The sequence below is a fragment of the Lineus longissimus genome, chromosome 16 (genome assembly GCF_910592395.1).
Source record: "Lineus longissimus chromosome 16, tnLinLong1.2, whole genome shotgun sequence".
Classification (NCBI taxonomy): Eukaryota; Metazoa; Nemertea; class Pilidiophora; order Heteronemertea; family Lineidae; genus Lineus; species Lineus longissimus.
In genome coordinates this window covers 15,557,856-15,584,653 of record NC_088323.1, presented here as the reverse complement: position 1 = coordinate 15,584,653, position 26,798 = coordinate 15,557,856, and the positions used below count along the sequence as shown (strand labels likewise).

At 40.8% G+C, this 26,798-nt stretch overlaps 1 protein-coding gene across 1 annotated transcript; it reads right to left on the bottom strand.

The window, feature by feature from the left end:
• Positions 1-1,075: 1,075 nt before the first annotated feature.
• LOC135500084 (zinc finger MYND domain-containing protein 11-like) lies at positions 1,076-26,759 on the bottom strand. Its single transcript, XM_064791239.1, has 14 exons — positions 26,682-26,759; positions 26,005-26,288; positions 24,730-24,873; positions 19,583-19,663; positions 17,829-18,009; positions 17,059-17,114; positions 16,191-16,268; positions 15,617-15,735; positions 14,438-14,511; positions 10,308-10,921; positions 9,374-9,484; positions 8,968-9,153; positions 7,333-7,518; positions 1,076-5,953 (listed from the first exon to the last, which is right to left on the bottom strand). Exons 2-14 carry the CDS (start codon positions 26,281-26,283, stop codon positions 5,831-5,833), a joined length of 2,232 nt encoding a protein of 743 aa, XP_064647309.1. The 5' UTR covers positions 26,284-26,288; positions 26,682-26,759; the 3' UTR covers positions 1,076-5,830.
• Positions 26,760-26,798: the final 39 nt, after the last annotated feature.

The following is a 26,798-nucleotide window of genomic DNA, read 5'->3' as shown; positions in this document are numbered from 1 at the left end:
GGTTGGACACGGATGTGTAGCGGCTTAATAATAGCCCTGCTTTTTGCGAATGCCATTAACAAGTAATAAATACTCGTAAATCCCGTCAGGCAACAACGCAGTATACCAACATGCCATCTATAATTGGTAGGTGTAACCACAACTCTCAAGTGTCTGTGGTCTGATGGTCTGTTTTGATATCGTCATTATGATCGCTCCGCCTGTTCGCGTGGTGGCGTGGTGGTCGCGTGGTGCCCGTGGTGGCGTGGTGCAAATACTGCCTGCCGTCCTATTCCAAGTCGACAGCAGCCTTCGATGGCCCTTTTCTCTAATCTCTTGCGGAAACGTTGTGATTGGACCAACAATTCACCAAGGTGTTGCCAACAAAAGCACTCATCCCACATGGGAGATTAGTACTGGAGAACTCGTCCAGTGCAACCAAAGAGGAAATTTGAAGATCTAATAATCCAAGATGATTCAGCTAAGTCGGAGATAAAGCAGAACCTCTCTATTAAGGACACTCTGTACTAACAAATGCTGTCCTAAATAGAGAGGTGTCCTAATAGCATTCCGCGATAATGACGTCACTGCAGCTGCTGCCCTCTATTTTCCCATCGCTGAATTACAGGCAATGTCGGACAAACATGCGGTTTCGTAATGGATTCAGGCTTTCTAACTAGGGCAGTTAGATTCAATCTGGCACATATCCGAGTGTTGGAAATACTACATAATTGTTCTGAATATTTCTCTCTCGGACTCTATGGTATCATTCATGCTAAAAACAATGCAGGGTCATATAATTGACTTTGAAATAAGCTCAAATGCGTAGAAATAAGTGTCAGTGTCCGACTGTCACGTGACTAAAACGTCATCAATATCTTATTCAAATGACCTTGTGAGCTATAAATAGTAACTTCGCGGAATGCTATTAGAGAGGTCAAATTGAATGGAAAGTACCAATTTGGGATCAAAACTAGTGTCCTTTTTAGAGAGGGTGACCTTAATAGAAAGGTGTCCGCTAAGGGAGGTTCCGCTGTAGTTAGATATGTCAACTGGCACAGCCTTCCCCTAAACAAAAACAACACTAAAGTCAACCTAACAGTGAAATATTTTATTCTCTTCTTTTCATTCTGGTATTATAACATAATATGATAGTATGTATATATTCTCCCCACAATAACAAACTGTAGTAAAATCATTGTGTACAATAATATTTCTTAACCACTTGATGCCATGAGACGTATATATACGCGAACTGTATCTGAACCGCTCTGCCGTAAGACGTATATATACGCGAACTGTATCTGAACCGCTCTGCCGTAAGACGTATATATACGCGAACTGTATCTGAACCGCTCTGCCGTAAGACGTATATATACGCGAACTGTATCTGAACAGCTCTGCCGTAAGACGTATATATACGCGAACTCTATCTGAACCGCACTGCCGTAAGACGTATATATACGCGAACTGTATCTGAACCGCTCTGCCGTAAGACGTATATATACGCAAACTGTATCTGAACCGCTCTGCCGTAAGACGTATATATACGCGAACTGTATCTGAACCGCTCTGCCGTAAGACGTATATATACGTCAGCCAGCCACAGGATTGTCCCATGTGAAATCCTGTACTCAAAACCCTATTCAAACAATCGTGGGAAACTGAAACTGAGGAGGCTGAGTTCTTCACAAAAACACCAGCTGGCAGCACTTGATCAATGGCCGCTGTAAAGAAGAAAAATTACATTTTCCTGCAATTAATTCCGGCCGAGCGGGAAGGTAAGAAAAACTTTATTGCGGCATTAAGTGGTTAAGGGTTTCCAAGGTCACTGATCAGAAATCAAAGCGGTACAGTGTGGCCCAAAAACATGTCACTAATCATTTTTTTAAAACTTCCGTATTACCCTGCAAAAGCATTGCATTCCACAGTTAGCAAAACAATGCATGAAGACTGTGTATTTTGGCACTCAGAAGCGGGAGATTAGAGTAGCAAAATGTGTATCTAGGTACTTCAACTCGTGATGTCAAATCTCTGCGACTGAGAAAGACACTGACCAAGTTTTATCTGTGGAAGTATTTCGTACATCTTCAGGAAGAGCAGGTTAAACCCCTACATTGCACACTGACAAGATAAATTTGTCTGCCTCATATTTGCCCTGCCCACACCCGTTGGCCCCAGTATAATTTTTGAGGGCCTGGGGAAATGTTTTTTGGGACATACTGTACAACTTGTGTCATTATCGAAGAAAATGTGCCAACACTAAAGCTACCTCAAGTCAAAGTCAATATTATAAAATGCAGCCGCAAACTATCAATTTCTGTTGCTGAGAACTGCGACAAAAATCTCTCCATTGCTGGCACCTGCGACAAGAATCAGTGATCACCACAACCTGTGATCAAGATCAAATCCAACTCTCACTAGTTTTACCCGCAGATGAGCGTTATTTGTTACTATCCCTCATCGCAGCAATAATTGTTCTAGGTCGCAGCATTGAATTTTATACCTGTTGCGGGGCACCTGACACAACACAAAATGTCAATATTCGTCAATATTTATTGTCACTCCTGATTAAAGTATATCAGCTATACATGTATTTCAAGTTCGCTTATTTATAAAATCCGACTATTTACACTCGCCTCTAACATGATGGGATGCTCAGAAATTAAATTATAAAATACGTTTAATTTTGTGTCACCAGGGACAATTCACAATAGAGCACAATTATTTTTACAGTAAGATTTTTTTTAGTGATTTTGAGTGATTTCTAGTAAAAGAATATTACATTTGTCTCAAAACATTGAAAGGGGCTATAACCAAAATGAAAAGTTAGTTGAAAACACAAAGGTAACCAGGATATACTTGCGTGCCGTTTATTTTCGCGTTTCTTTACTCTATGGCGGCGAAAATAAAATAAATTGAAATGATAGCAACGAGGTTGCTGATAAATTAAAAGTATGCAACATTAGCTACTTCACAAAACCGCAAAGTGTAATGGCCGCAAGTATTTCCGCGTTTACAGCACTGGCCAAAAGTAACCTACTTTCTTAGCCACTCTGTACAAGTACCATTTTCGTCAACCACAAAAAGAGGGATTTAATTTAAATATCTCTAAAAAATGTATGTTTACATAAGATCCTAACCTATGTACTGATAAAACTATCAATAAAACAATTAGAAATACTATAATCTCAATTTACATTTGTATCTAGAGAAAGGTTCTTAATCACGGGACAGAATACACACATTCACACAACAAACTGGAAGAAAAGGTTATCAAAACCTGCAGCCAAGACCTCTGTGACTTGTACTCTCGTAGCTTTAACCCTTCGTTACCACAGGGATATTAAAGTGTACTAGCATTGTACCTGTGGCGCAGGCAGGTTCAAATATGCTATACCTTGAATAGATTGAATTGCAATGAAAATCTAATGCAATATCAAAGGAGCCATATCGAAGAGACAAATTAAACCAACCATTTGTCCACAGACTCGGACCTAGCTGTGGCGTGCTATATGCGTGCATATAAAAGTATATCATTTGGTCCGATAGAGATGATGAGGCAATGCCTCGTTCCTTAGTCAGCAATATGCGCCTTTTTATACGGAGAAGAAGGAGAACCCAGATAGGCCTTCACATGTCGGCCTCCAAATGGCTCGAACCAATTGCACTATCACTACTATAACTTTAAAATGCGTGCTCCTCCTACAAGTAGCCAGGTCTCGGGCAAGGCACTTCGCCGACAGGCAAGCTAGAAGTTCAGCACCGTGAGCAGCTCCTTGATAAGTCCATGCCAAGTTCAGAGTGCCTCTTCAGATACATCAAGTATTGAAAGCTGTGGTGAGCACATAACAGACCATGGTAACCTTCATTTGAGAATCCCTTCATAATCAAGGGCTTGTATTGTACCCCTGGCTCACATTTGGCATAGACTGGGTGACCTGGATCCTAACTAGTCACAGGAAAAGTTTCATTGTAAAATAGCCAAACATCACCCAATCTTAGATTGAGCAGAGTGCAGTGCTGCCATCTTGTTTTTTCAGGTGTAACTAACAAAAGACTTGCATGTATAAGGACTGTAGTGGAATAATAGAACTTGGGGACAATTTAGCAGTACCAATACAGTGGAACCTCTCTATTGAGGACACCCTTGGGACTGAAAAGTGGTGTCCTTATTAGAGAGGTGTACCTATAAGCGAGGTCAAATTGAATGGAAACAACCAATTTGGGACCAAAACTAGTGTCCTGAATAGAGAGGTTGTCCTTAAAAACGAGGTGTCCGTTAAGGGAGGTTCCATTGTACATGTACGGGCCAGGGCGCAGACCTAGTTTACACCGGATGGGGTAACGAAAGAGTTAATGCCAGTTTTATGAAATTGGCTAGAGACTGCAGCTGAATATTCCATGAAGGACATCCTTCGGTGTGGGCAACACTGTCCTTAATACAGGTGTCCTGATTACAGAATTAAAACATGATAGAAATGACCTATTTGAGACAAACATCACTGTCCCTACTAATCTTTTCGTGCTCTATTCATAATTGCTTTAGTGGACCCTCACCTCTGTGCCGACTTCATACTTTAAACAGCCACTTCACTATGATAGATTGAAACGTCAGGTACCAAGTGAAATAATCAACACTGTAAACTGGGATATTTGAACACAATAGTCGTAGTTCCACCTATCATAAAACCCCGTGTTTTTTCAAGACCCGTTTCTTCACCGTGTGTCAAAAAACCCGCGGTGCACTTACACCTATCAGTGGTGTTAGACAATGGTTAATAGTCCCGGCGACAGGTGCGCTGTAGGTAGGGAGCTCTCCTGTGTTTCTTTCCCGTTGGAGGGGAATTTCGCATGCGCAATACCGAGGCAACTACACCGCGCCATCTGTCACCGGGTCTTAGAACTTGCAATTGCCGTGTCTATTCAGATTCCACCTATCAAAAAACCCGTGTTGAACACGGGTCTAAATTAGCCCCCGATTAGCCCCATCGAGCTTGATGGGGCTAATAGACACGGGGATTTGACACACAGGTCTATTTAGACACGGCAATTCATAGGTGTAAGCGCAAAAGACACGGGGATTTGATAGGTGGAAGTACGACTATTAACAATGTCCGACTTTTATAATTCACACTTCACACTTGCGAATTGCAACACAGATAGAAATATATAAGAAAGAAAATTTGTCAAGATGTGAATGTCTGCAATTTGCCTCTTACCAGATAAGCACCTCTTGCGGTGGAGTGGTTGAACTTTGCCAAGTTTTGGGTTCAGTCTGCGTTTATTTGATGTCACGACTGACGTGATGTCGGAAATATCAAAAATTTTGATAATTCAAAGAGCCCAATGTCTTTGTCATCATTTACATTAGGGCTAAACAAGAGATAAGTAGACAGGGTTTAGCGCAAAGTCCACAAGGACGCTCGTGGCTAACAACAGGCCTCTGACCCCAGTTATTCCATCACCCTAAGATCAGCTAGGGCACCGGCCGGTTCGCATACTGTCGTACTTAACCATCAACACTCGTCCTCCGGCAATATTGTGAAAGACAAACCTGACCAAAGTCGGCCATTTTGTATTCAAACAATGAGCCAATCACTCGAGGCGCTGATCAGGAAAGAGGTAAATTAGACTTGAAATCGCTAACAAATGCTCAAGAATATTCCCCAGTTACTGAATACCAGTGATCTCCATGACAACGTGACATGACATCTAGCCAGCAACACCTCCTACTGGCCAGCACAGACACTACGACCCGTCCACGCCCGCTGGCGAGAATACAGCAATCTTTTATACAATATTTACATGGAATAGTTCAATATCGTTTCAAATGGTGGTTTGTTGACGTTTATCTCTTGCGTCTGCAGACGCGTTTGTGATCTTTATGCCAATGTTCCTGTTGACAGGTGATACTGCAATAGGAAGTGTTCCAGCAGCAATGATACATGGCCTCTTCCTCACAGTTGTAACACTGAAATTAACAAGCATCAATAGTTGTAACACTGAAATTAACAAGCACCATTAGTTGCAACACTGAAATTAACAAGCATCATTAGTTGTAACACTGAAATTAACAAGCATCAATAGTTGTAACACTGAAATTAACAAGCATCATTAGATGTAACACTGAAATTAACAAGCATCATCAGTTGTAACACTGAAATTAACAAGCATCATTAGTTGTAACACTGAAATTAACAAGCACCATTAGTTGTAACACTGAAATTAACAAGCATCATTAGATGTAACACTGAAATTAACAAGCATCAATAGTTGTAACACTGAAATTAACAAGCATCATTAGTTGTAACACGGAAATTAACAAGCATCATTAGTTGTAACAATGAAATTAACAAGCATCAATAGTTGTAACACTGAAATTAACAAGCATCATTAGTTGTAACACTGAAATTAACAAGCATCATTAGTTGTAACACTGAAATTAACAAGCATTATTAGTTGTAACACTGAAATTAACAAGCATCATTAGTTGTAAAACTGAAATTAACAAGCATCATTTGTTGTAACACTGAAATTAACAAGCATCATTAGTTGTAACACTGAAATTAACAAGCATCATTAGTTGTAACACTGAAATTAACAAGCATCATTAGTTGTAACACTGAAATTAACAAGCACCATTAGTTGCAACACTGAAATTAACAAGCATCAATAGTTGTAACACTGAAATTAACAAGCATCATTAGTTGCAACACTGAAATTAACAAGCATCAATAGTTGTAACACTGAAATCAACAAGCATCATTAGTTGTAACACTGAAATTAACAAGCACCATTTGAAATTTTGAATTGGAAACATGGCGGGCATATTTCTTCTTCTTCAGTGTTCGCTCTGCACTTGGAGGTGATTTTCTGCAGGGAGTTTCTGCAAGGTGGGGTGAGCAGTTTTTGTGTGCCACTACAATTAGGCGCCAAATGGGTTTATTGGCCTGGCAACCCCGATTTCAGCCAGGCCTTAGAGAATCCGACTTCAGCGGATTCGGAAGCACTGGAAGAAAGTCGGCCTCATGATCAAGAGGTTGTGGGTTCAACTCTGGGCCGAGTGAGTCACTGCTTGGTTCCCTTACTGGTCGAGTTCAAGTGAGCACCTACTGGATCCTCCTTGGAACCCCCGATTGATTTCTGTGGGAACCGGGGCGATAACATGATATCCCAAAAACACTTTGAACAGGCAAACATGGAAAAGCTCTAAGTCTATATAAAAACTCAATGCTATCAATATCATTATAAGTTTTTGACCTATCGAAAATATGATGAGACTTCTAACTCCCATTACTATATCTCCATCAATGACATGATGAGATCACCACCCAGCTCTACTATACTCACCCATTGTTTTTTCTTGGTGACTGATGTTTGCTCCTTGTGTTTCTGGGCCAGTTTCTTCATTTCTTCCATATATTTTGCACGGACTTCCTCCTCTGTTTTTTTCCGCTGGCGATCTGTCTCGCGTTGTATATTCGTAATCGCCCGCGACACCGCCTGCTGCTTGTCTTGTTCAAAATCTTTTTGTAACTGAAACCGTGAAACAGAATATTTGAGTATATTTGGCCAGCGCACTTTTCCATCATAAAGTCTTCTCTCTGTCACGGTCTATGAAGTACAGTAACACCTCTCTAGTGAGGTCATCCTCGAAACAGCAGGCCTTTCGATTACATCATTTTCACACCGCTATACGGTGTAGGAAATTTGGCATGTCCCCAAATTAGGCCCTGAAAAAATGTCCCCAAAATAGAAAAAAAAAAAAAAAAATATTTTTTTCTGAAGCGTTTTTTGACACCTTAAATGACCAAATCTCATCCTAAATGGCCTAATTTGATACTTTTCATCCTAAAATTATGAGTTTTCAGGTGCATGTGACAATGTCAGTCAATAAGGACGTTGATGTTCAGGCAAATTGGCACGACGAAATCTCCCCAAATTAAGCTAAAAAGAAAAAAAAACATGTCCCCCAAAATAGGCTAAAAAAATACAGGGTGTCGAGGTCTCCATGTAATTGAAAGGCCTGAACAGCCCCACATAGACAGATGTGCTCATGACTTCCAGTGTTTCAGTGCCCTGTTGTCCTTCTTACGAAAAGAAAACGCTGTCTTTTTCAAAAAAGTTTTTATGATGAGTAGAAGAGGTCTGACGCCTAATAAACGTTTATATTATGTGTTTTAAAATGCCCAATTGGCTCCACAAAATCTCATTTTTGAACTTTTGAACCATAACACTATAATAATAGTCGATTTTCAATTAAAAGTAGAAATTGCCACGATGAAAAATGCCCTTTTTTTGCTGAAAATTGCTCCTGCCTTTTCTGAGTCCGAAGTTGCCCTGACTTTATATCAAGGACACTCATTCTGGTCCAAAATTGGTTTTTTCCATTCAATTTGACCTCTCTAATCAGGACACCTCTCTAATCAGGAAACCTTTCTAATCAGGAAACCTCTCTATTAAGGAAACCTCTCTAATCAGGAAACCTCTCTAATCAGGAAACCTCTCTATTAAGGAAACCTCTCTATTAAGGAAACCTCTCTATTAAGGAAACCTCTCTATTAAGGAAACCTCTCTATTAAGGAAACCTCTCTATTAAGGAAACCTCTTTATTAAGGAAACCTCTCTATTAAGGACACCTCTCTATTAAGGACACCTCTCTATTAAGGAAACCTCTCTTTTAAGGAAACCTCTCTATTAAGGAAACCTCTCTATTAAGGACACCTCTCTATTAAGGAAACCTCTCTTATTAAGGAAACCTCTCTATTAAGGAAACCTCTCTATCAAGGAAACCTCTCTATTAAGGAAACCTCTCTATTAAGGAAACCTCTCTATTAAGGAAACCTCTCTATTAAGGAAACCTCTCTATTAAGGAAACCTCTCTATTAAGGAAACCTCTCTATTAAGGAAACCTCTCTATTAAGGAAACCTCTCTATTAAGGAAACCTCTCTATTAAGGACACCTCTCTATTAAGGACAACCTACCCGCTGCGACAATTCCTTCAAAGCCTTCTCCTTCTCGTCTTCTTGCATTCTCTTCATGCGGTCCTTCAGATCACTGACAACTTTCTGGTACTTGGTGTCACAGTTGCAACCCTTACCGCTATCGGCACTGGGCTCCTCGTCAATCTCAGTCTGGGTAGTCTTCGCAGCGGGTTTTGCTCCCTGGAACTGAAAAAACGGCGACGGTCAGATGACTTAAACACAAAATCAGCCAATAGCATTCTGCGAAGATGACGTCACTGCAGCTGCTGCCCTCTATTTCTCCATCGCTGAATTACAGGCAATGTCGGACAAACATGCGGTTTCGTAATGGATTCAGGCTTTCTAACTAGGGCAGTTAGATTCAATCTGGCACATGTCCGAGTGTTGGAAATATGGTTCTACTCACTTTCTTTGGAGTCTGTGTACTTGTATGACATGTGCTAACTTTGGGGACCTTATCTTCACTCGATGTGACTAGATTGACATCTTCAGGGGTGGGCGCTTGCTCGTCAGACATCTGAAAAGGTGACGAAACAATGCAGAAGACTTGAAATAAATCCCTATAGGTGGCGTAGTGAGTTCGGTACCTTTCCAAGGCCGGTGGGCATCACGTCAACAATACCAACAGCTGATAGCTTCATGTCAAAAATTTCCCTGAAATACTTTTTTTGGTCCAATTTTGAAAATTCGAAGATTCACAGTGAGTTGAGATACAGATCATTCCAATCCAGCGATGAAATTTAGCATCAAGTTAGCGGTAAAAGTCTGAAATCTGCATGAAACCAGAAATTTGTCATCCCTGATACCACGTGTGCATACTTGCTGAAATCGACATCAGAATGTTCAGCCCAACAGATTTCTCTAGTTCAAAACTGCTGACAATGGCAAAAAAACTACAAACTTTACAAAAACTTTCAATCGGAATCAACCTGACGCTAGCCTATCCCGCCCAACAACATCGGGCCTCTCAATTACATGATTCCTACACCGTATAGTAGGCCGTACAGGATGTCCCCAAATAAGGCCTTTTTTTTTTTTTTTTTTTTTTTTAAAATAATATGACCCCCCTGAAGCGTTTTTTGACCGCTAACATAACCAAATCTCATCCAAATAGCCTAATTTTATAGTTTTACCCTAAAAATTATGATTTTTCATGTGTTTGTGGTGATATCAGTCACTAACTTTGATTAATGACGTCGCTGTTCAGGCAAATTGGCGCGATGAAATGTCCCCAAATTAAGCTAAAAAGCAAAAAAACATGTCCCCAAAATAGGCAAAAAAAATACAGGGTGTAGAGGTCTCCACGTAATTGAAAGGCCTGAACATCATCTCATTCTTACCCGCATAGCTGTGACCTTGCTGGCCGCCGCAGCCTCATTCTCTTCCTCCGTCTCCCCACTCGACTCAGTCTTCTTCTTCCTCCTGGGCGTTTTCTCTTTCTTCACCTTCTCCTTCTTCACCGGAGCCTCACTTTCAGATTCCTCCCGCTCAATGCCCGCCTTCTTCGACGGACGTTTCTTAACCGTCGATTCCCGCTCGGCAGATTCGATACTCAGAGACCGCTTTTTCCGTCGTCGTTTCGGCGGTAACGTTTCCTCAACCTTATCCGGTTGCGGTGTCCCTCTGCTTTTCTTCGGGTCGCTAACAGCCGCTTCATCTTCCGGTTCAGACCGTTCCGGCGCATCCATCTCCGGCGCGTCCTCAGCTTCCTCCTGATCCATATCAGGTGCTTCCTGATCGTGATCCATATCCTCACCCTCGTGCTCATCATCTTCAATATGGCCGACATGCGTCAACCGCGGCACATTCGCAAACTCATCATCACTGAGATCATCGATGTCCGACTCCGTAATCCCTTGACGTTTCCTCTCTAATTGTTTTTCAAGTTGCTTTTCCAGTAGCTCCTTGTGCCTCTGGAGTTCCTCACAGGCCTTAGTGAAACCTGTCAGGTTACCAGTAAAGACAGAAATAGTTTGTTAGTAAAATTTCTACAAGAAATTTTTTATTAATTTTACATAACGACACTCCTACTTCATATTACCACTTTGAATAATGAAAGTTATTTCAGCCCTCCCCCCTAATGATTTCCCTGCTTAGTATTATTTGATTAGTAATAGAAAAACTGATATGCCGTTTTCAAAAAGGAACTGAAATGAATCTGATAGCACTATGCATAGATAAGTTTTGATTTGTTCAGGTTGGTGGAATTTCGGTGGTATTCGTATATTGAACAGAGTACGCCTTTAATTTATCTAATATTATTAGACATCTTGCCTTGGGCAAAAAAAGTGATTCCAAACTCGAAAGACCATCCTATCGGGATGTAAATCAAACAATATTTTGTAACCTCCAAATCAAGCCGGGACAAGAGTGTCGACTTAAAAACAGATCCTCCGCATAGCTGCAGAGACAACAACAACAACAACAACAACAACAACAACAACAACAACAACAACAACAACAACAACAACAACAACAACAACAACAACAACAACAACAACAACAACAACAGCAACAACAACAGCAACAACAACAACAACAACCATAGGCGTAGGCAAAGGGAGTTCAGGGCATCCAACCCCCCATTTGGGAAAAATCTTTGAATTACCAGTGCTGAAAGCATTCTGTTTGATAAACTTCCCTTAATTTTTGGAAAACACTTCTCCTTTCGACAAAAGATGTCTTTGATCAACAAAGGAAATATCTTTAAAAAAATGCCCCTCCCTCTGGCAAAACATGTCATTGATTAACTGAAAAATCACTCAGTTATTGGAAAACACCCCTCCCTTGGGCAAAACGCCCTCCTCTCTACGCCCTCCTCTGACTACGACCATGACAACACGATAAACACATCCAAATCTACCACACCAAATACACAACATCAAGCATCGCCATCAGAAAAGGCAGACGATTCAATCAAGCGCACAATACTGAGAGAGAATCAGCCAGAACAATCACAGCTTCAAGCAAGACAGCTTTTAATTGAATTTTTTCCCCTCTATTCAGCATGTATTGTATAATTATTTTATAGTTAGCATGTATTGTATGATTCTCCATTTAGCATGTATTGTATGATTCTCCATTTTAGCATGTATTGTATGATTCTCCATTTTAGCATGTATTGTATGATTCTCCATTCAGCATGTATTGTATAATTATTTTATAGTTAGCATGTATTGTATGATTCTCCATTTAGCATGTATTGTATGATTCTCCATTTAGCATGTATTGTATGATTCTCCATTTAGCATGTATTGTATGATTCTCCATTTCAGCATGTATTGTATGATTCTCCATTTTAGCATGTATTGTATGATTCTCCATTTTAGCATGTATTGTATGATTCTCCATTTTAGCATGTATTGTATGATTCTCCATTCAGCATGTATTGTATGATTCTCCATTTAGCATGTATTGTATGATTCTCCATTTAGCATGTATTGTATGATTCTCCATTTAGCATGTATTGTATGATTCTCCATTTTAGCATGTATTGTATGATTCTCCATTCAGCATGTATTGTATGATTCTCCATTTAGCATGTATTGTATGATTCTCCATTTTAGCATGTATTGTATGATTCTCTATTTTAGCATGTATTGTATGATTCTCCATTCAGCATGTATTGTATGATTCTCCATTTAGCATGTATTGTATGATTCTCCATTTAGCATGTATTGTATGATTCTCCATTTAGCATGTATTGTATGATTCTCCATTTAGCATGTATTGTATGATTCTCCATTTAGCATGTATTGTATAATTATTTTATAGTTAGCATGTATTGTATGATTCTCCATTTAGCATGTATTGTATGATTCTCCATTTTAGCATGTATTGTATGATTCTCTATTTTAGCATGTATTGTATGATTCTCCATTCAGCATGTATTGTATGATTCTCCATTCAGCATGTATTGTATGATTCTCCATTTAGCATGTATTGTATGAGTCTCCATTTAGCATGTATTGTATGGTTCTCTATTTAGCATGTATTGTATGATTCTCCATTCAGCATGTATTGTATGATTCTCCATTTAGCATGTATTGTATGATTCTCTACACTAAGCATGTATTGTATGATTCTCTACTTAATAGCATGTATTGTATGATTCTCCATTTAGCATGTATTGTATGAGTCTCCATTTAGCATGTATTGTATGATTCTCCATTTAGCATGTATTGTATGATTCTCCATTCAGCATGTATTGTATAATTATTTTATAGTTAGCATGTATTGTATGGTTCTCTATTTAGCATGCGTGGCCATTGCGTACCTCAGTTGGTATCAAAGCAAAAATGCATTATCAAGTCATACGTGAGTTTCTGAATGGAACCCTATTGCTGGCCCTATTGTCCACATGTTCATCAGGCTGAGTCTAGCTTACTGATCTGTGCTGTACTCATAAACAGAAGAGAGTGAGTTTCTGAATGGAACCCTATTGCAGGCCCTATTGTCCACATGTTCATCAGGCTGAGTCTAGCTTACTGATCTGTGCTGTACTCATAAACAGAAGAGAGTGAGTTTCTGAATGGAGCCCTATTGCAGGCCCTATTGTCTACATGTTCATCAGGCTGAGTCTAGCTTACTGATCTGTGCTGTACTCATAAACAGAAGAGAGTGAGTTTCTGAATGGAATCCGATTGCAGGCCCTATTGTCCACATGTTCATCAGGCCGAGTCTAGCTTACTGATCTGTGCTGTACTCATAAACAGAAGAGAGTGAGTTTCTGAATGGAGCCCTATTGCAGGCCCTATTGTCCACATGTTCATCAGGCCGAGACTAGCTTACTGATCTGTGCTGTACTCATAAACAGAAGAGAGTGAGTTTCTGAATGGAGCCCTATTGCAGGCCCTATTGTCCACATGTTCATCAGGCTGAGTCTAGCTTACTGATCTGTGCTGTACTCATAAACAGAAGAGAGTGAGTTTCTGAATGGAGCCCTATTGCTGGCCCTATTGTCCACGTGTTCATCAGGCTGAGTCTAGCTTACTGATCTGTGCTGTACTCATAAACAGAAGAGAGTGAGTTTCTGAATGGAGCCCTATTGCAGGCCCTATTGTCCACGTGTTCATCAGGCCGAGTCTAGCTTACTGATCTGTGCTGTACTCATAAACAGAAGAGAGTGAGTTTCTGAATGGAACCCTATTGCAGGCCCTATTGTCCACATGTTCATCAGGCCGAGTCTAGCTTACTGATCTGTGCTGTACTCATAAACAGAAGAGAGTGAGTTTCTGAATGGAACCCGATTGCAGGCCCTATTGTCCACATGTTCATCAGGCCGAGTCTGGCTTACTGATATGTGCCAGACTTTTAAGCAGGAAATGAAAAGGTGCATTTTCACTGCTTGAGAAATTGTAAAAAGTCGACTGAACGGCTGCCAAGTCCCCTATAAGAGTAGTCAAGCGCACAGACATCAACATGAAGCAGGAGTCTAACTACCATGCAGGGTACGTTGTGTTATACTTACTTGGTGTCTTTTTTACCGTGATGTGTTTCGGGTTCGTGTCAATCGGCTTGACGGAGGACTTTGGTACGGTTGCCCTGAAAGATAAACCAAGCTAAACCTTGAAATTTTCAATTCAAGTTATGAGAAGGCTGTCGGCGTGGTGCAGCGGGAACATAAGCTCCTATCACCTCTGAGGTACCGGGTCTGATTCCTGGTCGGTCCCGGTGTAACATCTGTGGTTGCTTCCCATGTGTCAGTGTTTCCAAACAATAGGCAGCTAGAGAGACCATGACTTTTCAATAGGGGGATACACAGAAAAACTTGTCAATCTATCTTTTAGCGTTCCCAAACAATGAGGGGAAACACTCAAAAATAGAAACACTCAAAAACATTACACCGGCACACTCATGTGATAGAGTGGGCAACTCTCTTAGACAACGTAGGTTTCCTCTGGGGTCTCCGGTTTCCTCCTACTCACATTACGATCACCCAATATTGTCTACAGAGCTAATCATGTCCTTGTTGACGCTCAGCTCTAAACTTTTTTTTAAAAAGTTTATGAAAGTAGATTGTCACACCAGACCTGCCAACCCTAAATTTTGGCGAGTAGTATTTTGAGGGTGTCAAATAGTATTTTTTAGAGGGGGTATGTTTTCATTAAATAATGCTCGTAATGACCTTAAATAAAGCTTATACATTTCGCTGGTGGTTCCCGAATATCTCCCTCGAATTCATCTTCGCTGTCCGTTTCATGAACCCGCCTCATTTTGTCAATTGAACACGGAATCGGCATGCAAACATGACAAAAAACATGAAAAATTTCGCAGCAAAAATTTTCAGTTTGACAGCGCCATCTTGCATCACGTGATATCGAACTGACTGACTCCGGTAAGCGAATGCATACATGTTCAGTCGCAAACTTCACTAGTACGCTGATCGCTCACTCGGGTATATTGGTTTACCCGAGTACATGGAACGGATTCTTCGAACGGAGAAATGACGACGCGGGGAATTATACAGGGTGAAGCGAAAAAAATAAACACATTATTTCAAAAATCGTATTTTAATGATCTAAGATCGTATTATCGGCTTTTCGACAAACATCGTATGAATACGCCAAAATCGTACTTGTTGGCAGCCCTGTCATACAGAGCAATGGAAGTTCAATGCCAGGATGGAGTTAGGATTGAAAATATTTACCTCTGGTGCCATCCTCCAAAGAATCGGACATCGTAGCCGTCCCTGGTGACCTTGATGACCTTGGCTGGCCAGAAGTTGAATCCTCGTTGTTTGGCGTAGACCAGATCATGGGGTGGGGACTGGAAATTTAAATATGAAATCATCAGCGCAAGAACAGTGACCTATTACGAACGCCTTCAGGACGGACAAATGCTGTCCTTAATAAAGAGGTGTCCTGATTAGAGAGATTTTCATCTTCTCAACACTCTCAGACAATTTGGAAAAAAATGGAAATGACAAAGAAAAAAAATGGAAATGATGATGAAAAAAATGATGGAAAAAAAACGGAAATGACAAAGAAAAAAATGGAAATGACAAAGAAAAATGGAAAATGACAAAGAAAAATGGAAATGACAAAGAAAAATGGAAAATGACAAAGAAAAATGGAAATGGGAAAATAAAATTCAGCTGAAATTCCTGTTGTCAAAACACTAAATCAGAAGTAAGCATGGCAGATTCTCAAAACCGTGAAGTCAAATGCAGCGAATATTTTGTGATTTACAGTCATATTTAAGACGAAAGTGTTCCTACTTACACAGGGCTCGCAGAACCAGTCTTTGGGCTTGGCGTTGGACATGAAGTAGCAATCTTTACACAGTCGAATCTCATCAAGCTGAAAATGAAAATAGATCAATAAATGTTTTCAATTTTCTCTTCTTATTTCTAACCATTTCATCAGTATCAATACACGGGCCTCATGAAACAGAAAATGAATACAAAAGTTTGTTTGTTTTTTTTTAAATTTAAATTTTAAAAAATTCTTCTTATTTCTAACAATTTTATCAGTATCAATATCTGAAGAATAGAGGAAACAGAAAATGAACACAAAAGTTTTAATTTCTAATTTTTTTTAAAATTTAAAATTTAAAAAATTCTCTTTATTTCTAACAATTTTATCAGTATCAATATCTGAAAAATAGAGGAAACAGAAAATGAACACAAAGTTTTAATTTTTTTTAAAATTTAAATTAAAAAAAATTCTTCTTATTTCTAACAATTCTATCAGTATCAATACATCTGAAGAATAGAGGGATATGCAACCTTGCATATCCAAAGCTCTGGGGCTCTGTGGCAGAACACTTGGGGAGAGCTGACTTCATAGGGAAAACGGTCTGACTGTCTACGACCCAGTGATAACCAATGCACGCCATATATTCATTTCCAATTGAATGAATGAAAATAATTTTTTTTTTTTTTTTTTTTTTCCAATTGACCAATCACTACGCTTATTGTGGTGACACGAGTCATCAAGTGAAAATGAATTGATGTCAAAATGTTGTTTACTTGCTACATGAGGAATGAAGTGTTTAAAATCTGAGGGGTTTCTTATTCTGGGGGTGAATTGATTGGTCTAATCTTGCCCTTACACCCACATTAGTTGAGACATATTGTTGCATACTCACATCGTACATGCACTCCTTCACCATGGACCTGGCCAACTCTGTCATCTGGTTTGTTTCTGTAGAGAAAATAACAATAGAGAAGAGAGTAACACGCATGATCTTATAACATGTGAAGAGCAAGCTCTGGTGAACTCGCACATCTGTATGTCCCAGCAGACGATTTTTAAATACATGATGTCCCACACCCGCACTTCAGTGGCGCCGGTGTGAATAAATCGACTTGTGTGAATGGTCAATGGCTCATGACGTCATGAAATAATTGCGTCACGAGGAAGGAAACAATGGGATTCACGTCCGACGTCGTAATTGTGGGTGCATACAGTGGAACCCCCCCCTATTCCCTTAACGGACACCTCTCTATTCCCTCAACGGACACCTCTCTATTAAGGTCACTAGTTTTGATCCTAAATTGGCCGTTTCCATTAAATTTCACCTCTCTAATCAGGACACCTCTCTATTAAGGACACTAGTTTTGATCCAAAATTGGCCGTTTCCATTAAATTTCACCTCTCTAATCAGGACACCTCTCTATTAAGGACACTGGTTTTGATCCCAAATTGGCCGTTTCCATTCAATTTGACCCACAAATCAGGACACCTGTATAAAGGAAAACCTCTCTATCAAGCACACTAGCTTTGATCCCAAATCGGCTATTTCCATTGAATTTACCCCACAAATCAGGACAGGTCTTTACTAAGGACAGCATATGACAGTCCAAGGGGTGTCCTTAAAGGGAGTTCCTATACTTGTTTATATCATTTCTTACTCACCTCCGTAACACATCATGACATTATGAAGTATCAACCTCGTGTCCGCATAAAACTCCTCCAGATGCGTAAATTCTCTCGCCAGAGTCTTCTCTTCCATTGTATTCAAATCCATGTCTTTGTAAATGAAGGCCATACACTTTAGTTCTTCATCCTTCAGCCCCATGCGATGTAACTCTCGTGTCTGCAATGAGTAGAGCAAGGTATCAGTCTGATGAAGTCGTAATAAAAATATTTTTACGTAGTGTTTTTACCATGTGTGCCTGATCAAAGGACTTGTAGGACGGTGTAGGCCGTACAGGATGTCCCCAAATTAGGTCTTTTTTTTCCTTTTTTTTTTAATGATATGAGCCCCCTGAAGCATTTTTTGACCCCTAACATAATCAAATCTCATCCAAATGGCCTAATTTTATAGTTTTACCCTAAAAATTATGATTTTTCAGGTGTATGTGGTGACATCAGTCACTAACTCTTATTTACGACGTCGCTGTTCAGGCAAATTTGCACGATGAAATGTCCCCAAATTAAGCTAAAAAGCAAAAAAACATGTCCCCAAAATAGGCTAAAAAAATACAGGGTCTCCACGTAACTGAAAGGCCTGAGGAGGAACCAGTAGGTGCTCACTTGAAATCAACCAGTAGGGAACCAAGTGACTCGGCCTGGAGTCAGAGTGGAACCCACGACCTCTTGAACATGAGGCCGACTCCCTTCCACTGCGCTACCGATGCCCCAAGATGTCACACAGGGCTTCAGTGTTCCCACAAGGCCATTTGTCAGGGCAGCCCACCCTACCTTGGCAGAGCCACCCTAACCTTGGTAGAGCCACCCTACCTTGCTCTAGAATTTAATAAAGGGTTTCATAGGGCCACCCAACCTTAAATTGCTGGCCACCCTACCTTGTATTGCGCACTGGCAAAACTTCTTGATTATCATGGGTGCCAATCCTGGTGCTTGCCCTCATCCAGTTGGGCCCCAAACCATGCAGTTCCAGTGTTCTCCACAAGGCCATTTGTCCAGGCAGCCCACCCTAGCTTGCCAGCTTATCACCCCACCTTGGAACAGCCACCGTACCTCAAATTGCTGGCCACCCTACCTTGTGTTGCACACTGGCCAAACTTCTAGAATATGAACCTGGATACCACCCTATCTTGATCAACCCCTGTGGAGAACTCGGGGCCTTCCCTCTACTTCTAGCAGACAGTTGGGGTGCCAAGCAGATTCAGGGGAACCAGAAAACTGCCAGGCTGCCCCAGGCCACTTTAGAAAGTCATGCCGAAACATCCAGAAATACAATCGGGGGGGAGGGGGGGGGGGGCTCCTCAGGAACTTACCCAGGCCTTGTGCATGGGTGCAAAGTTTCGTGAATAGATCAAGAAATTCCGACATAACAGCACCTGTTCACATCTTTTGGGTAGAATCTGAACAATTTCTTGCCATTTTCAAGGCGGGAAAACTGATACCAATTGCCCGCTTAAGTTTAACTGCCGAATTTTTTTCTAATTTTCATGACCTGTTCAACCTGGAGACTACAGCGTGAACAGGGAGGAGTGAGATTCATGGAAACCGCCATAGAAACGATCACCTCCACGCCATCTATCAGTGGGCGGGAAAACTACAGAGCAGACGATCTTCTCAATGAAACTCAATAATCTCAATGGTGAATAACGCATCGGCGATCATTGCAGTTTGGCGAGGGTGGCAGTTAAAGGGTTAAGAAATGAAAAAATTCAAAATATCTCCAGAGTCCGGGACGGTACCTTTTCTTTGAGTCTGACGATGGTGAAGCTCAGAAGGCGATTTAACTCTCGACGTGGAATCTTACTCTTCTTCTTGTAAGTCTGAATGAAGAAGAAGAAAGTTTAGAGATTTTTCTGAAAAGGCCAACGACAACATTTGCGTGACGTCTTGTACTAAAACGAGTTGATAAGGTCAAAAGCATTGATACATTTTGTCCAAAATAGTGCGTAACATGTGTAGTGACGTAGAGGAGTAAAATTGGCCTAATAGCATTCCGCGACGTTACTATTTATAGCTCACAAGGTCATTTGAATAAGATATTGATGACGTTTTAGTCACGTGACAGTCGGACATCGACACTTATTTCTACGCATTTGAGCTTATTTCAAAGTCAATTATCTTTGACCCTGCATTGTTTTTAGCATGAATGATACAATAGAGTCAGAGAGAGAAATATTCAGAACAATTATGTAGTATTTCCAACACTCGGACATGTGCCAGACTGAATCTAACTGCCCTAGTTAGAAAGCCTGAATCCATTACGATACCGCATGTTTGTCCGACATTGCCTGTAATTCAGCGATGGGGAAATAGAGGGCAGCAGCTGCAGTGACCTCATTATCGCGGAATGCTATTCCAAAATTGGGTTAATACAGAGAGGCATACATCTTTCTCTTTCAGCTGTAAAATTAAGCCTTTTTAAGCGAGGGAAAAAACGGACATCCTCTGAAAATCGGAAATGTCTAATCTCTCTCTCGCGAAAGAAAACACAGAGGAAACTTAGAGGAAAAAGGCCCACTCAAGGAGTGCTGCACGGGGACCGAAGGTCTTGGCTTGGCCTTCACCACGTCTGTCGACACTGATGATATGCAACTAAAGATCATAAAGGAGAAGAAAGAGGAAAGAAAATAGCATCAATCCCAGAATGCATCATGTATTGAGCCCGAAACGTTGACGTATCCAGGTGGCCAAGTCCCGTTTTCAATGAGTCAAAACAAGTTAAAAGCAAAATTTTATAAATTTTTTGCTTTTTTAGTTTTGACACCCTCCCCCCCTTTTCTTCAGGTATTTTAATTTTTTACTCCTTTTAAAAATTTTCACAAGTAAAAATTCCAAAAATCCCATCCCCTTTTCACTTTCTGCAAAAAATATCCCCCCTTTCAATATTTTTCCCTGTCAATAGGAGCAAGCAGTCGACCCAATTGCTTAGCAAGCAGTCGGCCCAATTGCCTATCATCAGAGGCAGAGGGAGTTACCCAGAGTAACCCCAGGAGCAGGCAGTTCAAACAAATTTCGTCACTAATGCTGGCGTTAACTTAACTAACTTGATATTACAGTGGAACCTCCCTTAGCGGACACCTCTCTGTTAAGGACAACCTCTCTATTAAGGACACTAGTTTTGATCCCAAATTGTTTTTTTCCATTCAATTTGACCTCTCTAATCAGGACACCTCTCTATTAAGGACAGCACTTGTCAGTCCCGAGGGTGTCCTTAATAGAGAGGTTCTACTGTATATCCTTCAGTTAACCCCTTTAGATTTAACACCAGGTTAAGTTAAGTCACGACAGACCTGTGCCTTTTTTTGTAGAAGAACCACAAACAACTAAAACATGTAATAATATTAAACAACAAACATGCAGTAGGCCCAGCTGTGCGAGCGGGTGGCTCCTTTTTTATACAATTCTACTGACACATCATCCAGCCCTAATGCAATACTCCCCATGTACATGTGCAAACAAACATGTACATACATGTAGGGTAGAATGGGGTAATTGTATCCCCAGTTACATGTAGGGCAGAATGGGGTAATTGTATCCCCAGTTACATGTAGGGCAGAATGGGGTAATTGTATCCCCAGTTACATGTAGGGCAGAATGGGGTAATTGTAGCCCCAGTTACATGTAGGGCAGAATGGGGTAATTGTAGCCCCAGTTACATGTAGGGCAGAATGGGGTAATTGCAGCCCCAGTTTATTTCTAGCCCCTGCATTATTGTTAGATGCATGGGGATATCAATCAATATCATAGGCAGGGGCAGGCCTCTCAAATGCACTCTGGCTTCACCCTCTAGGGTGTGCCCAAATTGACTGGTGCCCAAATTACAGTACTTTTAAAATATGCCCAAGTTAAGGTGAAAATGAGAAAAAATTAAAGAAATACAGGATTTCACATGTTTAGAGGCTATAACAGTGTAAGAGTATTCCATCTGGCTTCATAATCATATGGAATCATTTTTTTTAAATAATTTTATGATTTACTCACCTATGAATGGATTTTTCAAGGACACAGGTGTGCCCAAATTCAAAATGAAAAATAGAGGGTGTTAACGAAGTCTGTGCAATCGAAAGGCCTGAGGGGCTACAATTAAACTGGGGTTACAATTACCCCATTCTACCTTAAATTATCCATTACAGTAATATTCTTCATGCAGCACTGGACAACAATACATGTACATAAATTATCAAAAACTTTTTTCAATGTGCTTCCGCCGAGGTATGTTTTCAAAACCCCGCAATTTTGTAAACAGAACTTTCCTCAATTTAAGATTTAATTTGCTCCTAACTCCCACACACATAGGGCTTTGATGAGAATTTAATTGGATAGGGAGTAAAAGCATTTGAAAAAAACATTCTCCTTGATGGTTGACCAAATTTAGCAACATTTTCGCTAGAACTTGAAATTCGAAAGCCATTAGAACTCTTAGTGAATGCCCATTTAGGCGTTTAAAACCTAGGAGATTGTTCTGCCAAAAACAAAGATTTGACTCCCATCCTTGAAATTGACATTCACTTTGTTGTGAAATAGCTCCAAGGAGATGGTAGCTGTGATCAAGACTTAAGTAGGTAAATGATTCATCAAGTGCTCTTTTTGACCCCTTCATGGTCCCAGACCTCGTCATCAAAACTGACTCACAATTCCCGTAAGTTTTCCATCAGGACCGAAATCATGAAAATAACTGAAGGTCTCAAAGAAACCTTCTGTCCTCAACCTTGAGGTGAGACAACCCCCTTTGAATCAATTGACGGAGGAACATTTAAGGACCAGTTTTTATAGTACCAGAAAAGAGCAAGCCCGCCCTTGATCTTATTCTTATCAAGACTTATAAAATTTAAAATGTACGAAATGACAGAAATGAAAAGGCCAGGGGCCATTGTGCTCACCATATAGATATTTGGGAGTTAAGAATCATGCTACATGTATAATATACAAGTATAGGTCAAATCGAAATCAGTGTGACGTTTGATGTATCCCCTGGTGGCCAAGTTGTGAATCATAATGGACCGAAATTCGGTGTTGCACTTGGAGATTATCTGACCTAGAGGGTTTCAAGTTCATAGCCCTTGCGGTTAAGAAATGTGCCACTGTTTTTGGAACAGGATACAGACGACGACGGACACTGCGGTATTGTATAGACTCCCCTACGGTGAGCCAAAACGGTTCATGCAGATGCGAAGGATGTACCTTGTTTTCCTGAGGGTTGTTAGAAGGACAGACCAAAGGAAGAGATCGCTTTAGTGGGAAGATGGAGGGAAGCAGAACAGAGAAGCTGTTACATTGTATGAAACCTGGGCCTTGTTGTTTAACCCTATAACACCTGGAGGCGCCCTATGATGCCCGCCGCCGATCCCCCTGGAGGCGCCCTATGACGCCCGCACAGCCATATTCAAATTTCGCGCGCTTAGCTACCGATCTCCTTCAGAGCGCCGCCTATTATTAATCTATGAAACTTAAGCTTTCAAATGCCCGGATGAACAATGGTGGTTGCTGTAGAAGTTTTTGAGATATTTGACGATTAAGTTTTTGTTTCTCTTCAAGCCAGTAAATTCAGGTTGGACATTTGAATTACTGAAATGGATCGTTTGTTTGATTCCGATTTGGATGTCCCCTATCTAATAGGGAATTTCATCTTCTTTTAAATAAACGGGACTTATAATATATTATTTGGAAGTTCACCTATGTCATTTTGTAAAAAACTGGACCCATCGCAAAAAATGTGATTTCCAGGTAAAATCACGTCGGGGCCTAGTGGAATAAGCACTTGCGCTGGCAGTGGCTCTAGGTGTTATAGGGTTAAGGCACCATTGACTCTCAGCGGTGCTTAAAGTGCTGCTATCTTAGAAGTGACTTAGTTTGGGTTGTTTAAAGCTCAACTTTCTGTAAGTTGAGCTGACCCCAACTCACTGACAAGAGTCAGACTTGAAGAGCATAAATTTCAGGGTGCAACACGCACCAAGGTTTAGGGATCGAATTTATCGAAGACAATTACCTCTGATGCCCTGCCCTATAGCTGCGATGGCCTTCATATTACAGTAGAACCTCCCTTAGCGGACACCTCTCTATTAAGGACAACCTCAGTATTAAGGACACTAGTTTTGGTCCCAAATTGGTTCTTTCCATTCAATTTGACCTCTCTAATCAGGAGACCTCTCTATTAAGGACAACACTTGTCAGTCCCGAGGGTGTCCTTAGTAGAGAGGTTCTACTGTACTTCCATCACGAAGACATCTCTGTCTTCATTGATTCCCAAGTATGCCCTCTTTCACAAAAGGAACAAAAGTGCCCTTTTTTCGGCAAAAAATTGCTGTGCCCTAAAAAGCGATTTTCTAAGCCTGAGGTTTCTTCCTCTTCAGAATTTGCTCTGCACTTTGAGGTATTATTCCCCAGGGAGTATTCCCCCTCCTAGCGGGATGAGCATATGTGACCCGTCACAGCAAAACCAGGCACATGTCGCTCTGAGCTTGGCAGGTAGAGACGGACTGTTTGTTCATTTCACTATTGTCTGCCTGTTGTGAAATTTGACGACATCAATTCCTTCCATTATCTCCTGATGTCATCTAGGCTCATCTTCTGTACGCCTGGTTTTACTAGAACGGGTCACATGTCAAATGTGTCACAACAGACCTCTGCATTTCCGTTTGTTCATGACAATGAGGTATCAATTTCTTAGCCTAAAAACATCCAATTTTAAACATTTTAGGCATCATTTTGATTGGAAAAAATCTAAAGGAATTTCATACTCGCCAAGAGTATAAAACTAAAAGTTGCAATTTTTTATTTTTCTCGAACTGCAAATTGCAAAAAATCAGGAGGCACAAATATTTTGTGGCTGACAGTAGTGAAGTGAGTGAAAGCCTTTTTCTACTTTCTGTTTTAATGTGTCACCCACCTTGCAGAATTCACAATAGTAGTGAGGTTCGTCCGTGTCGTGGTCGATGCAGTCTGCGTGGAACACGCGCCAACAGTCCTTGCACTTGACAACCTCACCAGGGTTGTGACACTCAAAACAATACCAATCATGACTTCCCCTCTCCTGCCAAAATAAATTGAAAAAGTTAAAATGCATGAAACAGTCCAAGATACTCAGGGCTGCTTACCCTCTAATAATTTTTCCTGTAATATTGCTGAAATTTTCCTGTATTTTGCCATAAGTTCCTGTAGTATCATGACATAGTGTAAATTTCAAAACAGGCACACCAAAGCTGTTGGCCGCCACCATTATTCTATGCAAGGTAGTCTCGCACAGCAGCTGTACACATGTGATACAAGTTTCCAGATCCTCAAAATAGGGTGATAACTACGATCGGTGTCGTGGTGCGCGAGACTAATCAGTATATTGCGAACTGAATAAAGAAAAACTCTCCTTGGCAACGGGCGTGGGAACTTCTAATATCGGGCCTGCCAGGATCAGATATCGGGTTTAAAGGCTAAGAAACTAAATGAAACTAGAAATTTGAATGTTTATTTCAAGAATTAAACCGTATACAAACATTCTACAACGTATTTTTAAGTTGAACAAAAACGTATTTTCAGCACTGTAAAGGCCGTACCATAACGGTAAAAACCGTATTCCGTAAAGTCGGGAATTCAGTCGTACCAAAATACGGCCATTCCGTACAGGTACGCAGCCCTGGATACTGTAAGTGTAACAGAAAAAGAGAGCTCTCAGTCTCAAAGTCAAAAATCTTTGGATTTGTATCAATACATGAAGCAAACACTCTTCATTTCGTTCTCCCAGGATTCCTGGAAGTTTTTAATTGGGAAGATTTCTTTCTCTTGTTCCAGCTACACACTGCCACCATTTACCCTTTCTGTGAGCGACTGCTGAAATCGCCAGTTACAGACCCCCCTGCAATATTGCATGGCCGGTTTTGCACGGTGCCGTTTTAGACCGATCGTTCTGCAATCTATATTCATTCTACGTAACTAATTTGCTAGATCAGAGCTAACAGAATGTACAATGTAGTATGGGTAACAGGCTTTCCCCACCTGGTGGATGATGTCACACTCTCAGCAGACGATAAAAGCCTGGTGGCTGGTCATTTCACACTCAGCACAGGGCGTGCAATTACAATGAATGCCCAGCACCAAAAGGGTTAACTCGAATTGAAAGGTTCACAATACAAGCACACAGACGAATGATGTAGCTTACAAATACTCTTACATTACAATCCGTGAGGTCAGGGACTTTAAAGCCTTCCTGCTTGATTCCGACCTTTGACCCCTTGTTTCCAATGATCTCGTACGAATGAATCAAGCCATCCTTGACGGCTTCTTTCAGATGGTCATCGAGTTCACTCGGCTTCATCCCATGCTCCCTACCGACAAACTTGGCGAGTCGCTCATGGTTTGGAATCTGTTTCTGTTGCCGGACGTAGTTGACGGCTTCCCAGAGCTGCACTACAACCTTGGGAGGGGCTAAGCGCCGCTTATAGAACTTCATTTTGCCTGCAAATAAGAAGACAGCGGAACCTCCCTTAGCGGACACCTCTCTATCGGCATGACAAATGGCTTCCATCTCATCTGCATTGGCCTATATAGGCATTCAACAATTACTGACTGTGTTCTTGACCTACTGACCTATCTGGTGAGATTAGGCACCAACATTCAGGATACACAATGTATACATGATGCATTGTATGTACAGGCCAGTGCATGAATAGTGGGAATGCCCCAAAAATGGCTTCATTCCAAAATAAATCAGGCCTGCGAACCACCTACTTTCGCATAGAATCTCTCAAAATTGAGCGGAAAGATCATGATCAAACTTTGTTAACTTTGTGCAGAAGGAAGGATAGAACAATGTGACATATAGCAATCGATAATTGTTCACCATCTTACCTGGTAATTTAGCTAAAATGTGAGATTTTCGCAGCAGTTTGCGAAGCTGAAATTACTACTTGCGTGCTACGTCACGCCACATAATTTGCCGCGTCATCACAACGTGCGTTGCTTTGT